The 21,331-nt window shown below is 34.0% G+C and overlaps 1 protein-coding gene across 1 annotated transcript in view; it reads left to right on the top strand.

The window, feature by feature from the left end:
• LOC128554889 (heat shock 70 kDa protein 12A-like) overlaps window positions 1-20,047 on the top strand; it is a 66,128-nt gene extending 46,081 nt beyond the window's left edge. The window contains exon 4 of the mRNA XM_053536221.1: window positions 19,395-20,047. Coding sequence (XP_053392196.1) covers window positions 19,395-19,604 — 210 coding nt within the window. The 3' untranslated portion in view covers window positions 19,605-20,047. The remainder of the gene's footprint in view (window positions 1-19,394) is intronic.
• Window positions 20,048-21,331: the final 1,284 nt, after the last annotated feature.

Genomic DNA, 21,331 nt, shown 5'->3' with positions numbered 1-21,331 from the left:
AGACTTATGTCATGTGATGTGGGAGATGATGTGGGACAACTACTATCAGTATTAATCAAATCCATTTAGTGATACCTGACATAAAGTGAAAGTGCGCCAAAACTTTAACCTGAAATTCTAAGTAAAAAGGGGAGATAATTCATGAAATACTGGTGTAAGAGTTATGGCCCTTGTGTCCTATGATGTGAGTGATGACGTTGAACAATAATTTTAAGTCTGAATCAAATATATTTACTAATAACTGAGAAAAAGTGAAGGCGCACCAAAACTTTAACCTAAAATTCTAAGAAAATATGGGAGATAATTCATGAAATATTGGTGCCAGAGTTATGCCATTTTGTCATATAATGTGGGTGATGATGAGGAACAACTATTTCAAGTTTGAAGTAAATCCATAAAGTAATAGCAAAGATAAAGAGAAAGTGCATCAAAACTTTAACCAAAGTGCGGACGCCGCCGCCGGGTTGAGTACGATAGCTCTCCATACCTTGTATAGTCAAGCTTAAAATGAATCAGATGTGCTGAAAAGAAATCAGAACTATCTTTTTAATTATACTATGAGACTAGGTTCAATGTAAATTCTGAAATCTCCTGGACTTTCAACTGAATTCTCCTGTATATACTCCTGTATAGATGCCCTAGAAGTTTGTCATGTAAATAAAAACTATGCATTGTTATTGATCGCGGCCGATGAGGCCGCGATCATTTTGAATAGGACAAGTATATACGTGCTGGGGAAAATATTTCATGATGGACCTGTGAATTCTTTACTTGTGGGTGAAACAGGTCTCATAAGCGTAAATACGACTAGCTTCTACTGTTATAAAACATACCGTACGATTTGTTGTGAATTAACTGTTGTTGTACTTTAAGTAGTTCAACCGCCACCCTTGTTTAAGAGCAACATTTAAAAAACACTTTTTTTTCATCCTCTAGTAATAAGTAATAAGTAAGTAGACTCGCCCAGTTTAATCAATCTAGACGCATACATAGAGCGCTTACTTCACCCGATTTACATTCGGAACATTTTCACGCGTTTCGGGCTTTAGCGTATGTTTAACATGGGATTTTTGAACCGTCCAAAGATGTTGGAAATGTTTGTCTCATTGTTTATTTTTTTTTTAATAAAAATGTTACTGCTTTCATTTTCTACCACTTTATTTCCACCTTTGCCTGAAAAAAACAGTAATGAGTTTGTACACTGTTCAGACAATTGTGCTCTGTTGAAATTTAACCAAACACAAGTTTACCTGCATAAACAGAAAGCGTGATATGTCACCATGCGCGGATCCAGAGTGGGGGGGGGGGAGGGGGAACCGGGGGTCCGGACCCCCTCTGGAAAATCTTTAAAAAAGGAAAGAAGACAAGAAGGAAAGAAAATGTTTTTCGAAAAAGGCAACATTAGGACTGCATGTAAAGTATATGCGGCTGCTGCTACATACGACCCCGACATAATTCATATTATTTATCTAAAAGAAACTAAGAATTTTACCTTCAAGAAAGCTTGATTTTATCATTTTTCCCAAATTTAACAGGTTAGTCCATAAAACTGCCCCAGAATGCAAAAAATGAAGTGCTAAATTTCAAAATTTCCAGGGTGGGGGGGGGGCAGGGGATCGGACCCCCTCTGAGAAAATTAGCTGTGTCCGTGCATGGTCACTATACCTGTCCAGTACTGGACATTATGGTAAACGCTTCTTTCCTGCACAAATGACAATTTCGCAACTTCTGTCCGGTTTGTACAAATTTCTGGCCGCGATAAACCATTTGACTTGTGATATATTTGTATCTGAGTCATTTTTGCCCTATGTCAGTAAAGCATCCAAAGTCTACAAACAGTTAGTTTGCAACATTCAGAACTTGCTATTTGCTTCATTTGTCTTTTCATTTTACAAATTTGATGTCTCACTCTCCACTTATATATATTTCCCAAGGATTTCGTTCATGCCATTGTTCCAACTCAAGTATTATTTCAACAGAACAGAACAGCCTGAATGTCATGGTTCCTACATATTTGAGGTACTTTGGTAATGGCAAGCTCACTGAAATGAGACAAATTATCAACATTTTAAGATAAGGTAGGAATATTATAAAAATGAGTTAATTTTAATACTAAAAGCAGGAATGATGCCATATTGTATGACTTATCCCCCTTGAGAATGCTTGATAGAATGAATTAAAAGAGTTCAAAAAGGCATAACTCAATAAAAGTATACCAATGGCAAGTTTCATTTGAATTTAATGTAAACTGTAGGTTGAATATAGTTCAAAAAGAACTGATATAGCTGTAATAATGTTAAGTCCAAAAAAGGGACTTAACTAGAAGTAGGATCATACAATAAGCACATGCCCACTTCATACTGATGATGTATTTCATGCAATGAAAGATCATACCAAAGTCTAAACATGCTTTTTTAAGGTGATTTTGCAATTCAGGATCGAATTTTTTCTACAATGTAGAATTCGATTAAAAAACTTTAGAATATACCAGGAAATTTCAGCAAATAAAAAAGTTAGGGTCCTGTCCTTGATTTTTTTGCTACACTGATTTTAACAAATTCGACCTTACGCAAGTTTTCATAATCATTAATAGGCGTATATGAGAAAATCGCAACTTTCATAACATTTTCGTTAAATGATAACAGCACATTTTATGTGAAAGATAACTTCCTCATATACATGATCATAAAATCAAGACTAAAGTCATATATGTCTTTGGCATATCACACCACAGATAACAAAATATAAACCACTATGAATCAAAGTCACAACCCCGGCTCTTCACAATTTATCCTAATTTAATTTTAAGTTCAGCAAATTTCTCTCTTCTGTATGAACCTAATAAAGGCAAAATAAGAAATAAAAGCTACCTCTTTACTCCTTTCTTCAAATTTCTGGTACGCTACAGTAGCTGAATGGCTGCAGATTACTGACAGTTTGCTTTCAGAGAAAATAGCATCAACACAGACCATTGCTGCAAAAAAGAAATTCAGAATGTTTTAAAATATGTACATATAATAAGACATAGTTTGTTATACATCATTTACACGATGATTGTCATCTTACATCCAGGGTGTAACATGCGCCCAAAGTTTTTGCGTGAGTAAGTTCGTAGGGAATTATTTTGCATATAATCATATAGGGAAAAAAGTTGCGTCACAGCGATTTTCACAGCTAAGTCGTGTTACCACAAACCAATGATTTTTTAATGATAGCCCTATATACATTTTATTTAAAGGGAATTCTTATAGTTTTTTATGCGCATCTTTCTGCGCAGCCGACACTTTCTATGGAAAACTGAACTGAAGTCAACATTTGTTGAAACATGTTACAGAAAATCTTAAATATGAGGAATTTTGAATGAAATAACATTTTTGATAAGTTATATCAGTAATCAAATGTTGATACTGGTTTATGTTGTATTGACAAGTATCATGCCTGACAGGTATCTTGCTATTTTTGTGGTTGTGTTTTCACATCGCATTTTAGTACAAAGACAGTGTTGTTCATATAATGTAAGATAATTGACTTAGTACTGATAAGACAATATCACCTTTCAGATTGTTTAGTATTCAATTATAGAAAGAATTCAGAATTTTAAAAACTTTTTTTTAACTTTTAACAGACATACATGTAATCAATTTGGCCAGGTCCGCGCCATTTCCGTCCGAACAGGTGTTGTATTCTAGCGGTCTTAACATAAAATTTAGCCTGGTGACCCATACATTTTTAGCCATTTTTATGCTCACAATACAATTATCTATACACAAGAAGAAAAAGAAAAAATTCTATGAAAGAGTTTTTTCAAAATTTAAAAAAAATATTCTTCACTATGGGTATTTTTCAATGAAAAAAAGTTCACAAAAGTAAATATGAAACAATATTTTTTTTTCATTTGTACCCATTATTGTAAGGATAGAGTATTACAAATATGACTATGATATCAAATATATATATAATAAAGTCTGTAAAAAGAAAAAACCGTATTGTGCTGCCTGGATGTATATTTTGGTTGGTATTTATAAAAAAGCAGAAAATTATGAAAATGTTGAAAAATCGCTGGCAGTTTCAGCAACAGTGGGTGTGTTCAAAACAATTTTTCACAAAAACAAGCCTGGTGACCTATTGTTTTTATTTGTTCATTGTTTTCAGCACAAATTTTCCTATCATATATATGAATTTAAAAAAATTCTATGAAAGGAAAAAAACTATAGGAATTCTCTTTAAACACTATAAAAACACCTTATAAACACTATCAAAACAGCTTTTTTGGTGTTTGTTAGTGCGTTCCATTAGTGATCCATTGAAACAATCAAGAAATGGTTGCAATGGATCGCTAATGGAACATGTTTCATTAAATGGATCGCGATTTTGAAGCGTTATTAACTTTACCGAGCCATTCAGAAGGCTTTCTCCTCTTTTATCAGGAAACATATGGTTTTAATCCATCGAATGTACCGTAACAGCAGATCTTCTAGTTGCTACGGTTATGTTATGTAATCTCATCTAAGGTATCCTTAAACAAGAGGGCCAGTTATCATTAAATAAATCTTGAGTATAAATATGTATTTTTTTTATTTGACCTGTGACCTAATTTTTGACCCCAGAGTACGAGACCCATATTCGAACTTGACCTAGATTTTAAGACTATCATTCTGACCAAATTTCATGAAGATCAATTGAAAAATACAGCCTCTATAGCATACACAAGGTTTTTCTTTGATTTGACCTAGTGACCCATTTTCAAACTCGGCCTAGATTTCATTAAGGTTATCATTTTGGACTTAATTTCAGGAGGATCAATTGAAAAATACAGCCTCTATCGCATATACAAGCTTTTCCTTTGATTTGACCTAGTGACCTACTTTTATAACCAGAGGACCCATATTCGAACTTGACCTACATTTCATCAAAGCAATCATTCTGACCAAAATTCATGAAGATTATTTGAAAAATACAGCTTCTATCGCATACACAAGGTTTTTCTTTGATTTGACCTAGTGACCTAGTTTTTGACCCCAGATGACCCGTTTTCGTACTCGGCCTAGATGTCAGAGCATAACAGTTATAGATGTCATCAGTCTAGATGTCATCAAGGTAATCATTCTGACTAAAAGTCATGAAGATTAATTAAAAAATACAGCCTCTATCTCATACACAAGGTTTTTCTTTTATTTGACCTAGTGACCTAGTTTTTGACCCCAGATAACCCACTTTCAAACTCGGCCTAGATTTCATCAAGGTTATTATTCTGACCAAATTTCATGACGATCAGTTGAAAAAACAGTCTCTATCGCATACACAAGGTTTTTCTTTGATTTGACCTAGTGACCTAGTTTTTGACCCCAAATGACCCGTTTTCGTACTCGGCCTAGATGTCATTAAGATAATCATTCTGACCAAAATTCATGAAGATTAATTTAAAAATACATCCTATATCGCATACACAATGTTTTTCTTTGATTTGACCTAGTGACCTAGTTTTTGAACCCAGATGACCCATTTTCAAACTCGGCCTAGATTTTAGAAAAATACAACCTCTATCGCTAATACAATGTTTTTCTTTTATTTGACCTAAGGTAATCATTCTGACCAATTTTCATAAAGATCAGTTGAAAAATACAGCCTCTATCGCATACACAAGCTAAATGTTGACAGACGACAGACGACAGACAGACGACAGACGACGGATGCCGGACATCGAGCGATCAGAAAGACTCACCTAAGCATTGCTCAGGTGAGCTAAAAAGGAAAAAAGAGAAGAAGGAAAGAAAATGTGTTTTTCGAAAAAGGCAATATTACGACCAAATTCAAAGTATATGCGGCTGCTGCTTCATACGACCCCGACATAATTCATATTTATATTAATTATCTAAAAGAAACTAGGAATTCTACCTGGAAGAAAACTTGATTTTATCACTTTCCCCAAATTTAACAGGTTAGCACATAAAACTGTAAACATAAGGGGTATAATGTATATATAAAATTGCAGTGGAAAGGTGTTCTTAAATGCTCCTAATATGCCCCAGAATGCAGAAAATGAAGCGCTAAATTTCAAACTTTCCCGGGGAGGGGTGGACCCCCTCTGAAAAAATAAGCTGGATCCGCGCATGTGTAAGACAGAGTTTTCCAGCACTGATGAAAACATCAGAGACTCGCATAACACAACCCAAAGTTTTTTGCGTGAGTAAGTTCGTAGGGAATTCTTTTGCATATAATCATACAGGGAAAAAAGTTGCGTCACAGCGATTTTCACAGGTAAGTCGTGTTACCACAAATAAATGATTTTTTAATGATAGCTCTGTATACATTTTATTTCAGTCAGAAATGTAGCAAACCATTTAATGAATTTCCCAAACAAAAAATGTTTCTAATAAACACTATAAAACACCTTATAAACACTATCAAAACCGCTTTTTTGGTGTTTGTTAGTGCGTTCCATCAGTGATCCATTGAAACAATCAAGAAATGGTTGCAATGGATCGCTAATGGAACGTGTTTCATTAAATTCATTAAATGGATCGCGATTTTGAAGCGAGTTATTAACTTTACCGAGCCATTCAGAAGGCTTTCTCCTCTTTTATCAGGAAACATATGGTTTTTATCCATCGAATGTACCGTAACAGCAGATCTTCTAGTTGCTACGTTTATGTTATGTAATCTCATCTAAGGTATAATATAGAAGGACATAAATTAGTGCATTTTGTAGGTTATAAGTGTAGAGGTTGGACATGATATGGATTTACTGAAGAGAAAATGGTGGTTGTTATTTCATTTATTTATATAATAATTTCTATGATTTACAACTAAATGTATTTTCTTAAAACATGACAGTATACTTACAATTCAGTATAAATAAATGCATGTTTACAGTGTGATTCTTTATAGATTTATATGTATGTTAGAATTCAAAGATTTATCAAATGCATAACACAATCGTTTTTGAAATGCTGATTCAAATGACCTGTATATTACTTTCTTATATTGAAACTAGTTAATAAGTATATGTTTCTCTTTGTCTATCCATATTTCACAAAATTTAAGATGGAATTTCTGTTAGCTGCATGATTTATCAAATGATTTGTATAAAACTGATCATGAAAATGTTGAATGATATATATTATTTAACAAATTAATATTTGAATAATTTTAACAGAAAAACCTTTTCAACAGTTACTGCATATCTCTGCAATCCAGGTTATACCCAGTCGCATAAACGATTTGCTGAATGCATCAGGTTTCAATTAAATACAGCCTGTAGTTAGGAACGTATCAATTTGATGAAACGCATTCCACTGAGTGATTTATTAAGCGATCCATTATACGATCCATTATACGATCTATTATGCGTTCCATTATACGATCTATTATTTAACAAATTAACATTTGAATAATTTTAACAGAAAAACCTTTTCAACAGTTACTGCATATCTCTGCAAATCCAGGCTATACCCAGTCGCATAAACGATTTGCGAAAACTGAATGCATCAGGTTTCAATTAAATACAGCTATAGTTAGGAACGTATCAGTTTGATGAAACGCATTCCACTGAGTGATCTATTAAGTGATCTATTATATATGCGTTCCATTAAGCGATCCATTATACGATCTATTATGCGTTCCATTATACGATCTATTATGCGTTCCATTGAGCAATCTATTGTGCGCTCCATTAGCGTGTTGTTAAATGACACATTTATGTTTATTAGCGATCCATTAGCACATTTGCATGTGAAATTGGAACACGGTTTTGATGGTGTTTATTGGATTAACAACTCGCTTGCGGATCATGGTTTTAGTGGTGTTTATTGACAGTGTTTATTGGGCCTTTTTTGTTTGGGTTACTATGATATGTTTGCATATGATAAACACAAAATGTGTTTATATTTTAATGGCTGGCATTGTGCATTACTCTGTTCTAGTTCCAGTAAAGGGAAGCCTAACCTATCATTTCTTTAAAATGTATAATAAGAATCATTAGCACAGCAGCACAAAAGTCAATGCAAATGTTATACTAGAAATACCAGAGAATATACCAAGACTGTATGTAATTCACACTTCTGTATCAAAATGGAACAAATTTAACAAATCCTCTTTTTAAGGAAGCTTGTTCAAAGGACTTCGGACACTTTCTATATGAATTTGCCTACTCCAAGAGTGAAAAATAAACCACTAAGAAATAAGTATTTAATTACATATACCATCAAAATACATTTTTGAGATTATTTCTTAAAGTAAAATTTTCAATATTTGTTTCATAAAACGGTGATTTTTGCTCTAAATAGAATTACGTACCCTGTTATATACATATAAAAGCTAGTTTGCTTTATACATCATTGTTCCCCCCCCCCCCTCCACCCGTGCATCAAAACCATATTTGGCCAGCTTATGTAGATATTAATTATATACATTTTCTGTGACTATTGTGTTGATGCAAGGGGTGGAACAAAACTTTTAAACAAAAAATGTAACTACAGCGTGTTCCAAATGTAAAGTGACCAATTACTTTTTATATTCATTTTTAATAATTTGATAGTAACATATTTTTACAGCTTTTTATAACTCAAATACTATGCAAATGTCTGAAAGGGTTCACAAAGGCATGTAATACATGTATAGTAGTGAGAGAAGAAAATACTGTGAATTCATTATTATTCGTTGGGTTAAATTTTCATTGGCTTATCCTGGTTGTTTGTTGCAGTAGATTGGCAAATGTGTGCTGTAAAATACTAGCAACACACCAGGTTATCTTCTGCATGCCCACCACGCGACCCACACGCCGCTAGTGATGAGGATGTAATTTGTTTTCCATTTTGGTTTTATTATTTTTTGTATTTTTTATATATTTTTATTTCTTTATTGTTTCATCTTCTTCTGTGCGTTTATATTTATTTCTTTAAGACACGTACTAAATGTCACACGCATTCATTATCTTCATGTTCTTCCTTCTGTGAAAACTGAATTGAGGATTGTTCATTTTGGCGGACTTGGCCTAAACACCACAAAAAAAGATAATATGTGCACAGCAGTTAATCTGATCCTGACTATAGTCTATCCAACAGAAATAACACTTGGCATTTATATGCCTCTGATGCATAGGTCAAGAACAGTAGCTTCCTGGCAGGTCATATCAGTGACGGTTTCACATTCAGTGTGATGCCCTTAAATGATGTGTTAAGTCGCTTTCCATGGAGATGGCATATACAAATACGGCTAGACGCGAAAACGAACTAAAAGGTCCAGCCGAGGTTCAGGTGGATTTTTTTATGCAACGACCTGCTTCTACTTTAGCCCTACCAATGACACATTCGGAATGTGTTTTGCCCACAACTTACTTCAGCCCTGATTAGACAACATTATCTTCAGATGGGTTGTTGTCAGGCTTATCCTGATTTAACTGTTTCCGATACAGCTTCCGTAGGCAAGTCTCATTAAATGCTTAAGCCAAATGAGCCGTGCCATGAGAAAACCAACATAGTGGCTTTGCGACCGGCATGAATCCAGACCAGCCTGCGCAGTCTGGTCAGGATCCATGCTGTTCGCTTTCAAAGCCTATTGGAATTAGACAAACCGTTAGCAAACAGCATGGATCCTGACTAGACTGCGCTGATGCGCAGGCTGGTCTGGATCCATGCTAGTCGCAATTGCACTATGTTTGTTTTCTCATGGTTGACTCAAATATTATCTGTGCCACTAGTACTTATCCCAAGCAAGAACCCACTCTACGGCCTTTATAAGATGACTGCCTTTTCTTTGTAATAATGTTATACAGCACACAAATATCTGCCATCACTTATAACAGAGCTACACAGACATGTACATTACTTAAATAACTACTTGAACCACTGTAATAAAACTGACCGGTCACTTATACATGTATACATGTATACATATTCACACATGTAATGCATCAATAACTTTACATTACGAACAGTGTATAGATAAATCAAGTACAGGTTGTTTGCAAAAAATATCGTTCTCTGTTTTATTTATTTATAGAATTTTAATCTTAAAATGTTTTTTTTTTCCTTAAATATAAAGATTTAGTCACTTTTGACTGGGATTCATATACTTAAAACTTCCGTAAAGTGATGACATTGTATTTTTACGGAAATAAAACTCTCTTTTTTCAAGAAAATATACCCTTGCCTAGATAAAATAAGAAAACTATCTTGGTAGGAACAGACCAGTTTCTGTTGTAATAAGTTAACTGACACATTGGTTTATCATTGATTTGAAACGATTTGGGTATTATTTAAACACTTAATGAGAATTTTGCCTTCAAAATGTAGGCTAGAAGCATATGATAGTGTCCGAAGTCCTTTAAGGTTTAGCAGTATATCACAAAATAACAGATATTTTAGTAAATGAACAGCACCTTGACCAACAACTTATCTGTCCAATACATGCTTTACTGTTCTGTCCCACAGAGTTGGATACTTAAAATATTCTTAATGAGTTGTCCCCCTTTGAATAAGAATGTAATTTGTAAAGAAATAAATGTAAACAATTGTCAAAAACGATGTTTTACCTAGTTATGTAAAGTTTAAACACTCGCACGATGTTGCAAATGCATCAAAACGAAGACATGTAACAGCTTTTTCAAAATGGTGAGTTTTTAAAGGTGCTGAACTGTCCAGAAGTATGGCCCCTTCATGCAGTCCCTTTCCGGAATTCAATACATACATGAATAAATTGACAATGGTTTTGTAGAATAATATAAATGTTTTATATGCTGTTAAAGGACTTCGGACACTATCGTATGCTTCTAGCCTACATTTTAAATGCAAACTTCTCATTAAGTATTTGAACAATACCCAACTCGTTTCAAGTCAATGATAAACCAATGTATAAATTAATTTATTACAGCAGAAACTGATTTGTATCTGTTCCTATCAAGATGTTTTTCTTATTTTATGTGGGCCAGGATATATTTTCTTGAAAAAAAAAATGTTTAATTGCCGTAAAAATATAATGTCATCACTTTACGGAAGTTTTAAATATATGAATTCCAGTCGAAAAAGGTGACAAAATTTGTTTATTTAAGGAAAAAATCACATTTTAAGATTAAAATCCTATAAATAAATAAAAAAGAGAACGATATTTTTGCAAACAACCTGTACTTGATTTATCTATACACTGTTCGTAATGTAAAGTTATTGATGCATTACATGTGTGAATAGGTGTACATGTATAAGTGACCGGTCAGTTTTATTACAGTGGTTCAGGTAGTTATTTAAGTACATGTACATGTCTGTATAGCTCTGTTATAAGTGATGGCAGATATTTGTGTGCTGTATAACATTAATACTAAGAAAAGGCAGTAATCTTATCAAGGCCGTAGGGTGGGTTTGCATGGGATAAGTACCAGTGGCACAGATAATATTTGAGCCGCGCCATGAGAAAACCAACATAGTGCAATTGCGAGTTTCAGGCGGATTTTTTATGCAGAGACCTGCTTCTACTTAAGCCCTGCAGATGACACATTTCGAATATGTTTAGCCCACAAACTCAGCCCTGAATAGACAACATTATCTATAGATGGGTTGTTGTCAGACTTACTCCGATTTAACTTTTTTCCGATCCAGCTTCCTTAGGCAAGCCTCGGAAAGAACTGTCATTTCGGATAAACTTTATTACATGTTTAAGAGAAATAAGCCGTGCCATGAGAAAAACAATATAGTGGCTTTGCGAACAGCATGGATCCAGACCAGCCTGTGCATCTGCGCAGTCCAGTCAGGATCCATGCTGTTCGCTAACGGTTTGTCTAATTCCAATAGACTTTGAAAACGAACAGCATGGATCCTGACCAGACTGCGCAGATGCTCAGGCTGGTCTGGATCCATGCTGGTCGCAAAGCCACTATATTGTTTTTCTCATGGCACGGCTCATTTCGCTTAAACATGTAATAAAAATGTATCCGAAATGACAGTTCTTTCCGAGGCTTGCCTAAGGAAGCTGGATCGAAAAAAAGTTAAATCGGAGTAAGTCTGACAACAACCCATCTATAGATAATGTTGTCTATTCAGGGCTGAGTTTGTGGGCAAAATATATTCGAAATGTGTCATCTGCAGGGCTAAAGTAGAAGCAGGTCTCTGCATAAAAATTCCACCTGAAACTCGGCTGGACCGTTTAGTTCGTTTTCGCGTCTAGCCGTATTTGTTTATGTCATCTGCATGGAAAGCGACTTGACACATCACTTTCGTGGCATCACACTGAATGTGAAACCATCACCGATATGACCTGCCAAGAAGCTACTGTTCTTGACCTATGCATGCCAGGCATATCAATGCCAAGCGTTATTACTGTTGGATAGACTATAGTCAGGATCAGATTAACTGCTGTGCACATATTGCCTCTTTTTTTTTTTTTTGTTGTGTTTAGGCCTAGCCCGCCGCAAAGAACAATCTTCAATTCAGTTTTCACAGAAGGAAGAACATGAAGTAATGAATGCGCGTGACATTTAGTATGTGTCTAAAAGAAATAAATATAAATGCACAGAAGAAGATGAAGAAATAAAGAAATGAAAAAAATATAAAAAAATACAAAAAATAATAAAAACAAAATGGAAAACAAATTACATCTTCATCGCTAGTGGCGTGCGCGTTGCGAGGAGGGCATGCAGAAGATTACCTGGTGTGTTGCTAGTATTTGACAGCACATATTTGCCAATCTACTGCAACAAACAACCAGGATAAGCCAATGAAAATTTAACCCAACGAATAATAATGAATTCACAGTACATTTTCTGTTTTGCTTCTCTCACTACTATACATGTATAACATGCCTATATGTGTCCTTTCAAACATTTGTATAGTATTTGAGTTACGAACAAATGTAAAAATATGTGACTATCAAATTATTAAAAATGAATATAAAAAGTATTGGTTACTTTACATTTGGGAACACCCTGTAGTTATATTTTTTGTTTAAAAGTACTGCTCCACCCCTTGCATCAACACAATAGTCACAGAAAATGTGTATAATAAATATCTACATATGCTGGCCAAATATGGTTTTGATGCACGGGGAGGAACAATGTTGTTTAAAGCAAAATAGCTTTTATATGTATATAACAGGGTACGTAATTCTATTTAGAGCAAAAATTACCATTTTATGAAACAAATATTGAAAAATTTGACTTTAAGAAATAATCTCAAATATGTATTTTGATGGTATATGTAATTAAATACTTATTTCTCAGTGGTTTATTTTTTCACTCTTGGAGTAGGCAAATTCATATAGAAAGTGTCCGAAGTCCTTTTCATTTAAAACAATGCTTTCTTTCTATGATTTGATGACGTTCGAACTTTTTTCTCCGAAACATGGACCTATACCTTAAACTATCATAGATTTATTGACACCAAAAAGTTTCATTGAGCAGTGAAAACATATTACAGAAGCATTCCATCTTTTCAAAACATAAAAAACATTAATATAAATGCAAGCATATCGTAACATAGATAAGATGCACCCAAATCTATCAAGTTAAACCAATAACAAACCTTTTGAGGTCTAAAATGACTCTTTTCGCAAGTACAACTTACCTATTTAACACTGACGCTTACAAATGGCGCACAAATGCAATTTTAAGGGCTATAACTAATGCAGTAACAGTTTTTAATATATAACATGTAGCTCGTATTTCAACAACAATGCATAAACAATACAATAGTCCCAGTAGATTAAATTACATTCAAATTATATTCAACACAATTCGTATATTTTATCAAATCCTATTTTAAGATCTTTTTTTTTTTTATCAAAATAACATGCTTACTATTTCGTGCTGCAGTGCATCTGAAATCTTTGGTTTGGCCTTTCGGGAAAGGAATTGGCTAGGGATCCGGTAAACAGACCTCAAGACCCGGAGTCTAGAGGTCCGGTATTCAATATACATGTACTATTTAATGCTGTTTTACCAATGTCAGGGCTGTTTCCTGGAGAAATCTACCTGCGGTAACAGGAGGCAGTTCCAATGCAAAAAAAAAAAACAACATATGTTTTTCCAAATCTTACTTTAAATTCCCCCATTCCCAATAAGTATGAATAATAAGAACAGTGTTTATAAAGAGGAGACTATATTTATTTGATAAAGACTGTGACTCAATGCAGACTTGGAGCGCCGGTATAAATTACAGACTCCGGTACATACCGGATTAACTAAATTTGAACGAAAATATCCTAAATGTATATATTTTGTAACCATGGTGATACCAACCCAAACCTTTAGTATTTTATGTATATTGTACACTAAATGCATGCGGACATGCAAAAATATGCATATTTTTGCCGTGCGCTACAATTGATAATCACTTTCGGGCATGCGCAGAAGACCGCTCCAAGTCTGCAATGAGTTACATCGTTTGATAAATGCCTCCGATTACAGCGCACAAATTCCTATTCATTATTTATCAAATTTGAGATCGTATTTATCCAAGGACTAAAGAATTGTAAATACTTCTGTTTCCTGTCACTTATACAATGCATTTAGAATAAGAAAAATGCGAGAGCAAACTTTTGAAATCATCTCCCATTTTAATGATAAAATATTGTCTCCTCTTTGTAATGCTATTCTCGGCATTCGTATTGATTACCGGACCTCTAGACTCCGGGTTTAGAGGTCTGGTTACAAGACTCCTAGCCACTGCCATGGGGAACATTGCCCGTTTTGTGGTATACTGTACCATTTGACATGCACTTCGATTATATACCTGTAGGAATGTTCAAGAATTTATACATAATCTCATTAACATTTATTCCAGTGACTTTTTACAAGCAAATAATAAACACCTACCTAAATCAAGCATTTCGTGGACAATCGTTGTGTTCGATGCCTACATTTTCTATATCATCTGATCATTGTACTGTTGTACATGTCGAATTGATTTCAACCAGGATTTTTTAGGCTATTCACAGCATTTTCAGAGTCGACAGGTTTTGTAAGCACGATAAATGGTAATATTTTGGCGCCCATCGTACCATTTGATCACACGATAGACTGTTAATTCTCATGTGAAACGTTTATCATTGTTTATTTTTTTTAAATCGGCACTCGCAATGTTTTTTATGGGCGCCGCCATTGCATCTCGTTGTAAGAGAGTAGACGATAGACAAGAATTCCGTAAATTTTGGATAAAACAAAACTATTGGTAAAAATTCTTTATGTATTTGTCTTTTTATTAATGGTTTTATTAAATGATATTCAAAAATGTAAAAAAATATCAAATAAAAATAAGTTCATGAACGAAAATTCCGGTAAACACCGACATCGTCCGATAACTGCCGAAGTGATAAGCGCTATTTATGGATCGGATACATCCCGTTCTTGAAAGTTTTCTTTCAATTTCGATTATGGTGCTGGAGCACTATTTTTCTGTAGGTTATTTGGTTTATTTTTGTCACGTGATCAAAACAAGCGTGCTCATCTTCATACGCTTTGTTTTTGTTATGAATCTTAGATTAAAACAGATATGTTTTATAATAAGTTAAACGCATGTAATTTTTATAAAATTGTATTTCAAAAGCTATTTTTCGAAGTTCTACAGACTTGCACTATTTCTGATTTACGGAGGTCATGGAACTACTTCTTGCGTAGTTAACTGCGTCTGCAGATGCTGTTCGGTTTCAGATAAGGATTTTTTGGCCTCAAATTTGTGGCATGGTAAATCTGTGGTCATGGCTACGCCGCCCACAGAAAAAAACTGTTATTATGGGGATATGGTTTACAGACTTTGTATAAGATTTTTGGTCATGGCGATTTTCCAGTCGTATTTAGTCAAGTCATTTAACGTTTTATTAAAATGTTATGAGCCAACTATTTTAAGGCACACCGCAGTTTTGGTGTTCAGCACTTTTACAGTTGGACATCATCTTTCATGTTTTATTGTGTCTGACGTAACATATGGAGGATCACCAGGACTGAGCTTTTTTATATTTCAGTATTCTAGCCTGTTTCGTCGGGCCCTTAAGGGTGTTTCCCTTGTTGCTCTTTCTTCTACAAAGTCATTGAATACATGCGTTTTAGGTTCTTCAGGATTGCATTTATATGTATTTATACAAGAGCATTTTTGTGTTTTAAATTACATGTTTTCTATTTCCTTTGTGTATGTCATGGTTTCACTGAGCGGGGATAACTTTTATATCTTCCTTTACTTATAAATAAAACTTAACCAGACTCAATTTCGCCCTTGTTGTTGTGCACTCTGGCTACGGGACCATTTATTCCGATACGATATGAATGAAATACTGTATAACAAATACTATCAACGACTAATATTCAAATCTCTTATTTTATCTTATAAATATAATACTGGTATATAATTTAAAAAATTTTACTGTGCAAACCCATTATTACAAACTCCTATCTTTCATTACATATGCCATTCTTGTATAATCAAACCTTTTGTCTTACAATGTTATATCAAAAATTCGTATCGGAATACTCCATATCATTGAACAAGAAATATCTTTAAAAATGATAGTCGGCGAATTGTAATAAGGAAAGAAGTTTATGAATTTTTCATCTAACATTCATCTTTCATCTAACATTTTTCAAATTGCAAAACTAAACACCGCACTTTAACAATTTAGATGGTTCTCTTTTAATTTTTCGCAAAGGTTTCGTAGGGTTGCAATTTTGTTTCGTTTATCCTTAGACGAATAATTACAGCAGTAGTTTGATGAAGATTCATGAAGCGGTTCATGAGAAGAGGTCATTAAACGTGTTTATATTTTTAGCTAAATTGGTCCCTATCCCCATTTGTAACAAAATAGCAGGAGACCATACGATATTGTTACACATCGAGTTTGATAAAAATCCATTACATTTTAGTGGTTAATGCGAAGAAAGGCATATCTACTTTTAGCTATAGTGGTCCCTTATAGGGCCCAAGTTCCTATAAAAATAAATTTGGAAGAGGACCTTATAATGATGCTCCAGACCAAGTATGACAAAGATCCATTAAGCTGTTCATGAGACGCTGTATAAATAACATCTGGAAAGTAGATCCATCGGAAGCACCGAAAACAAGGCAAACAGTGAAAATTGCAGACTAGGTTTGATTGAGTCTGTTAATGAGCAGTAATGGAAAATGCAACACTGCCCACGCCCACTAGCACCGGCTTAAGCGGTATTCAATCTTCAAATCTAAATGCATTGAAATCAATGATCCCGAAGAACCAGAAAATATTACAACACTGAGATGAAGTCAAAGGCATTTCTAGTTTTAGCTCTAGCAGCCCCTAAAAGGGGTCAAATGTCTCAGCTGAACAAAGTTGGCTGCGGGCCTAATAAAGATGCTACAAATCAAGTTTGATTAGAATACATGAGAAAAAATCAATTAAAGGATTTTTTTATTTATTGTTTTTATTTATTTCTAAAATAGGCCAACTGATCCCGCTTTAACAAATGCATATTCGCTATTCATGAATCTCTGGACAATGACGTCACACCTATAAAAAAGTGAAGGTTAAGCAAAACATACCACTGTAATAATTTCAATAATTCTGTTTCATAAGCAAAGTTTGACCGTAGTCATATCACATAGATAAACTGTATGCAGCGTACCTTCATTTCAGTGTAATGAAATTCAGTCATTATATAGTATATATATAATGAAACAGATTTAAACTGAGTTCATTATTTGCATACCATACTAAAGTCACAAAAGCAAGAAACCTTTTTATATACAGACGACAATTGTAACAAGGAAAATCTTTTAAAAAGCACTTCTCTACATGAAAGACTCTTATCACACCCTTACTCATGTGATACGCAGACCGTATTCAGCTCTTTCTTTAATTTGATATATGTTGGTATTTGAACAGGTTGTTATCATATTTATTAAACTTAATTATCATTTTGAGATATATCAATATTCTCGATAAATATACTGAGCCAAAGTTAGCTTTAAAACTGTAAACAGCGTCGTTTAGGATAAACGCTTTGTCTACATTTCACTCAGCGTAGCACAATCAACACAGTGAAAGAAATTGACACTCTCGTCCAATCAGGCAGAGTGTTGCATAAATCTTTCATTTTGATCAATAATCTATAATGCGCTATCAAGCAGTTTGATTTGCAAACTAAAGTCACGTGGCATAGGTAACGAAAACGAATTTAGACGGCGTCGCCGAAAAACACGATGTCAAGGAAAAAAACAGAAAGTGACTCTAAAAACCTGTGTCCAAACAAAGAGCTATAAAAATAAATTTTATACTTCTTTGGTCCAAATTACAATTCAATGCTTTCCTTAATTGTGTGTGTGGACTTCACACATTAAAAAATGTTAATTTAATTGCAACACAAAATTTGTTTATGTAAAGAAAAAATAATTTAATTTGTTATAAAGAGCTTTCTTTCTTATTATCCAAAAAACTATCTCACTTATGTGCTAAATGAGGTATATCTACAATATGTGTTAATAATAACGCGTGCTTTATGAACAAAAGTTTCTTATGGAAAAACAGAATTATTCTAATACTTATTAAAATATACTTTCTTTTTATATTAAGAAACTTGAAACTCATACAGTGCTAAATAAGTGTACGGTAGAACTGACAAATATCTACAACACATTTGTTGCTTATGCTAATTTCTAATTGGTCAGTTGGGGAATAAAAAATTTCCCATTGATCAGTTTCTATACATACTTGGCCAGTGCGGCTCAATACACCGTAACTCAAAGACAAAACTGTCCCACTTTACTCCGAAACGCAGGAAAGTGCAAATTACACTGTCCTAAGACTGTTGAACATGGTAGAGCTAAGAGTGAGGTTAGGTGCATCATAAACCGGCTTATGCTCCCTTGTGGTGGTTTTGCCACTTACCGACCCAAAGCGGTGTGTTCCTTTGTTTGTTTTGTCCTTGTGTGTTTGCTTTGTCTGAGTGTGTGGTGTGCGTGTGCGTTTTAATCGAGGGCTCGTCCGCGTGCTGGGTTTGCGTTTAGGGAAAACCGCGTTTTTAGAACATGACTTTCCCTGTTGGATATTCTTCCTTAGTTTTAGAAATTATCAAATCAATAACAAGATCAAAAAATGAAAACAAAACAACATTCGACATAAGCGAAGATTTATCAATAAAACCACATTTACAACATGAATCTATAAAGGGCCAGAAATAAAACAGGGCCAATAGGGTCGAATGGTTAAAAGTGGTTAAAAGAATTGACCCTCAGCTCTGTGGGTTCTAAAAGAATTGTTTCATGTGAAGTATTCATCAATTCGGCGAACGGGAATAGCCCATGCCTGAAATAACGTATGAAGTGTTATTAGTAGTCTTCGTCTGCCATCAAAAGAAGGATGATTGCTGTATAATCTATAACTGATATACGGCACTAAAAGATTGCTTGATTTTGTAAAAAAAAATGATATTTTCATTTGATATTTTTCAGGCTGGCCTGCATCGTGAAAATATATCTGTTCTACTTGAATCTGAGTCTTTATCTGCATACTTTCAACTGGGATGCTTAGACGATGGCACTAGATTTTATAAACCTGGAACAAAATACATGATCATCGATATTGGCGGTAAGTTAAAAAACAAAGGTATATCTCAGGCAGGAAAGGTTTACATGGATATGTATATGAGTAACATATACTAGTACACAAAGCAAAATATATTAACTAGGATGAAACGAACAAATTGGGGCACCGCTTGCAACAACAGCACTGGGGAGTTTAAACAGGTTTATGGTACACACTTTCCCTTACTCAACCCAACCATGTTTGTTTCAAAGTCACAACAGCCTAAGATAAAGTTTTCACTGACAAGTGAAACTTTAAGACACGAAATGGTAGCAGGGGGGAACATATTTTAAAACACAAAACTGTTGTATATTTACATAAAGAACAAGAGCCTAAAGGACTATAAACGAGTGTACTCAATGCCTTTGTGGTAAAAATGTAATAAGAAAAACACCATTACGGCTCCGGCGACACATCAAAACACCTATGTCCCGTTCGGCTTTCAGAATACCAATCACCAACCATTACTCTCCGACGCAATCATCGTCCATATATAAAAGGGTCGAATGCGATGAATTGCTTTGACATAAATCTTACGATGTTTGTAAACAATACTCTCATATTACAGGCTTTGATATATTTCTTGTAGAAGTCTCCTTGCTATTAAGATTTTAAAAACAGAGGCAAACTTTCTACGATAGATACTTTATTGATCAACGAAGTATATACATATATTTGTAAGCTGCATCTTTTTATCCCATAATTAAGATTTTTAAGCTAAGAAGTTGTGGTAACTGTGATTTGTCAAATTAATTCAAAATTTATATTTTGTTAGCAATGTATCCTTTTGAAGTAGATAATATGCAAGACTTCTATTTAATCGTGTCCTTATTACATGTAACGGGGAGAATAAAAGTATTGGGGCAATTAGCGCAAAGGTTTGACATTTGGGAGCTTTTCCCTTTTACATATTTTATAAATATATTTTGTTTATGAATTTAAGGTGTTCTACCTGTAACCTCAATAAAATATATATCTAATAATGTGACCAATTTTGACGATTTAAATCTAAAGAATCGTTTTGCCTACTGAGGATACATGTGTAGAGGGGAAATCAGCTTCGATTCATATGTAAAATTGAGCGGTGTTTAAAAACTTTGTTTTAGAAAAATTCACTTACACGTTAAAATACTCGCGTTTACACGATGCTATAACACGATTGATTCCCTTTATGCTTCAATATTATCCATTTTATATTTCATTTCCAATTAATTAAAAACAGGTTTAAATTGAAATATGCAACTTTTACTTTTTATTTGATCTATAGAGAATGGAGCCTGCAAATAGTTTGGAACAAAGTCGCCCAGTTTGAGACTCTCGAGTTTATCTTTGTTTTATACTCCAGTCCCTAGGGGTGTTTCGTGTGCAAAAAAAACGTCCAGAGCTAATTTATACATCAATGTGTAGGGGAATATCTCAACTTTCAGAAAATCTTGGGTGCATTTGCCGCATCATGGTACGTTTATAGAAATCCAAGATGGCCGCTAAAATTTTAGAAATACACTAATTTTCACTTTTGGGTCCTTATCTTATAGAAATAAGAATGGATTTTTATTCTGATGTTCTTAAACAATAGAGAACACATTTTGCCACTGATATAAACCCATTTTTGTCAGTTCTTGAGATATATATCGCTAAAAAGTATTAAAAATATCGTGAAAATTTCACAAAATATAGCCAAAAAAAATGGACATGGTTGTAAATTTTCATTTGTCTTATTTAAAGGTTCGATGATAGTGACCAATTTTAGTGATTTGTTAAATTCGACAACATTTTTCACTACCTTTATACCATTTGTCTTGTA

This window comes from Mercenaria mercenaria, unplaced genomic scaffold, assembly GCF_021730395.1.
Source record: "Mercenaria mercenaria strain notata unplaced genomic scaffold, MADL_Memer_1 contig_842, whole genome shotgun sequence".
Classification (NCBI taxonomy): Eukaryota; Metazoa; Mollusca; class Bivalvia; order Venerida; family Veneridae; genus Mercenaria; species Mercenaria mercenaria.
The sequence above is the reverse complement of the archived record's forward strand: the minus strand, read 5'-3'. Positions and strand labels throughout refer to the sequence as shown.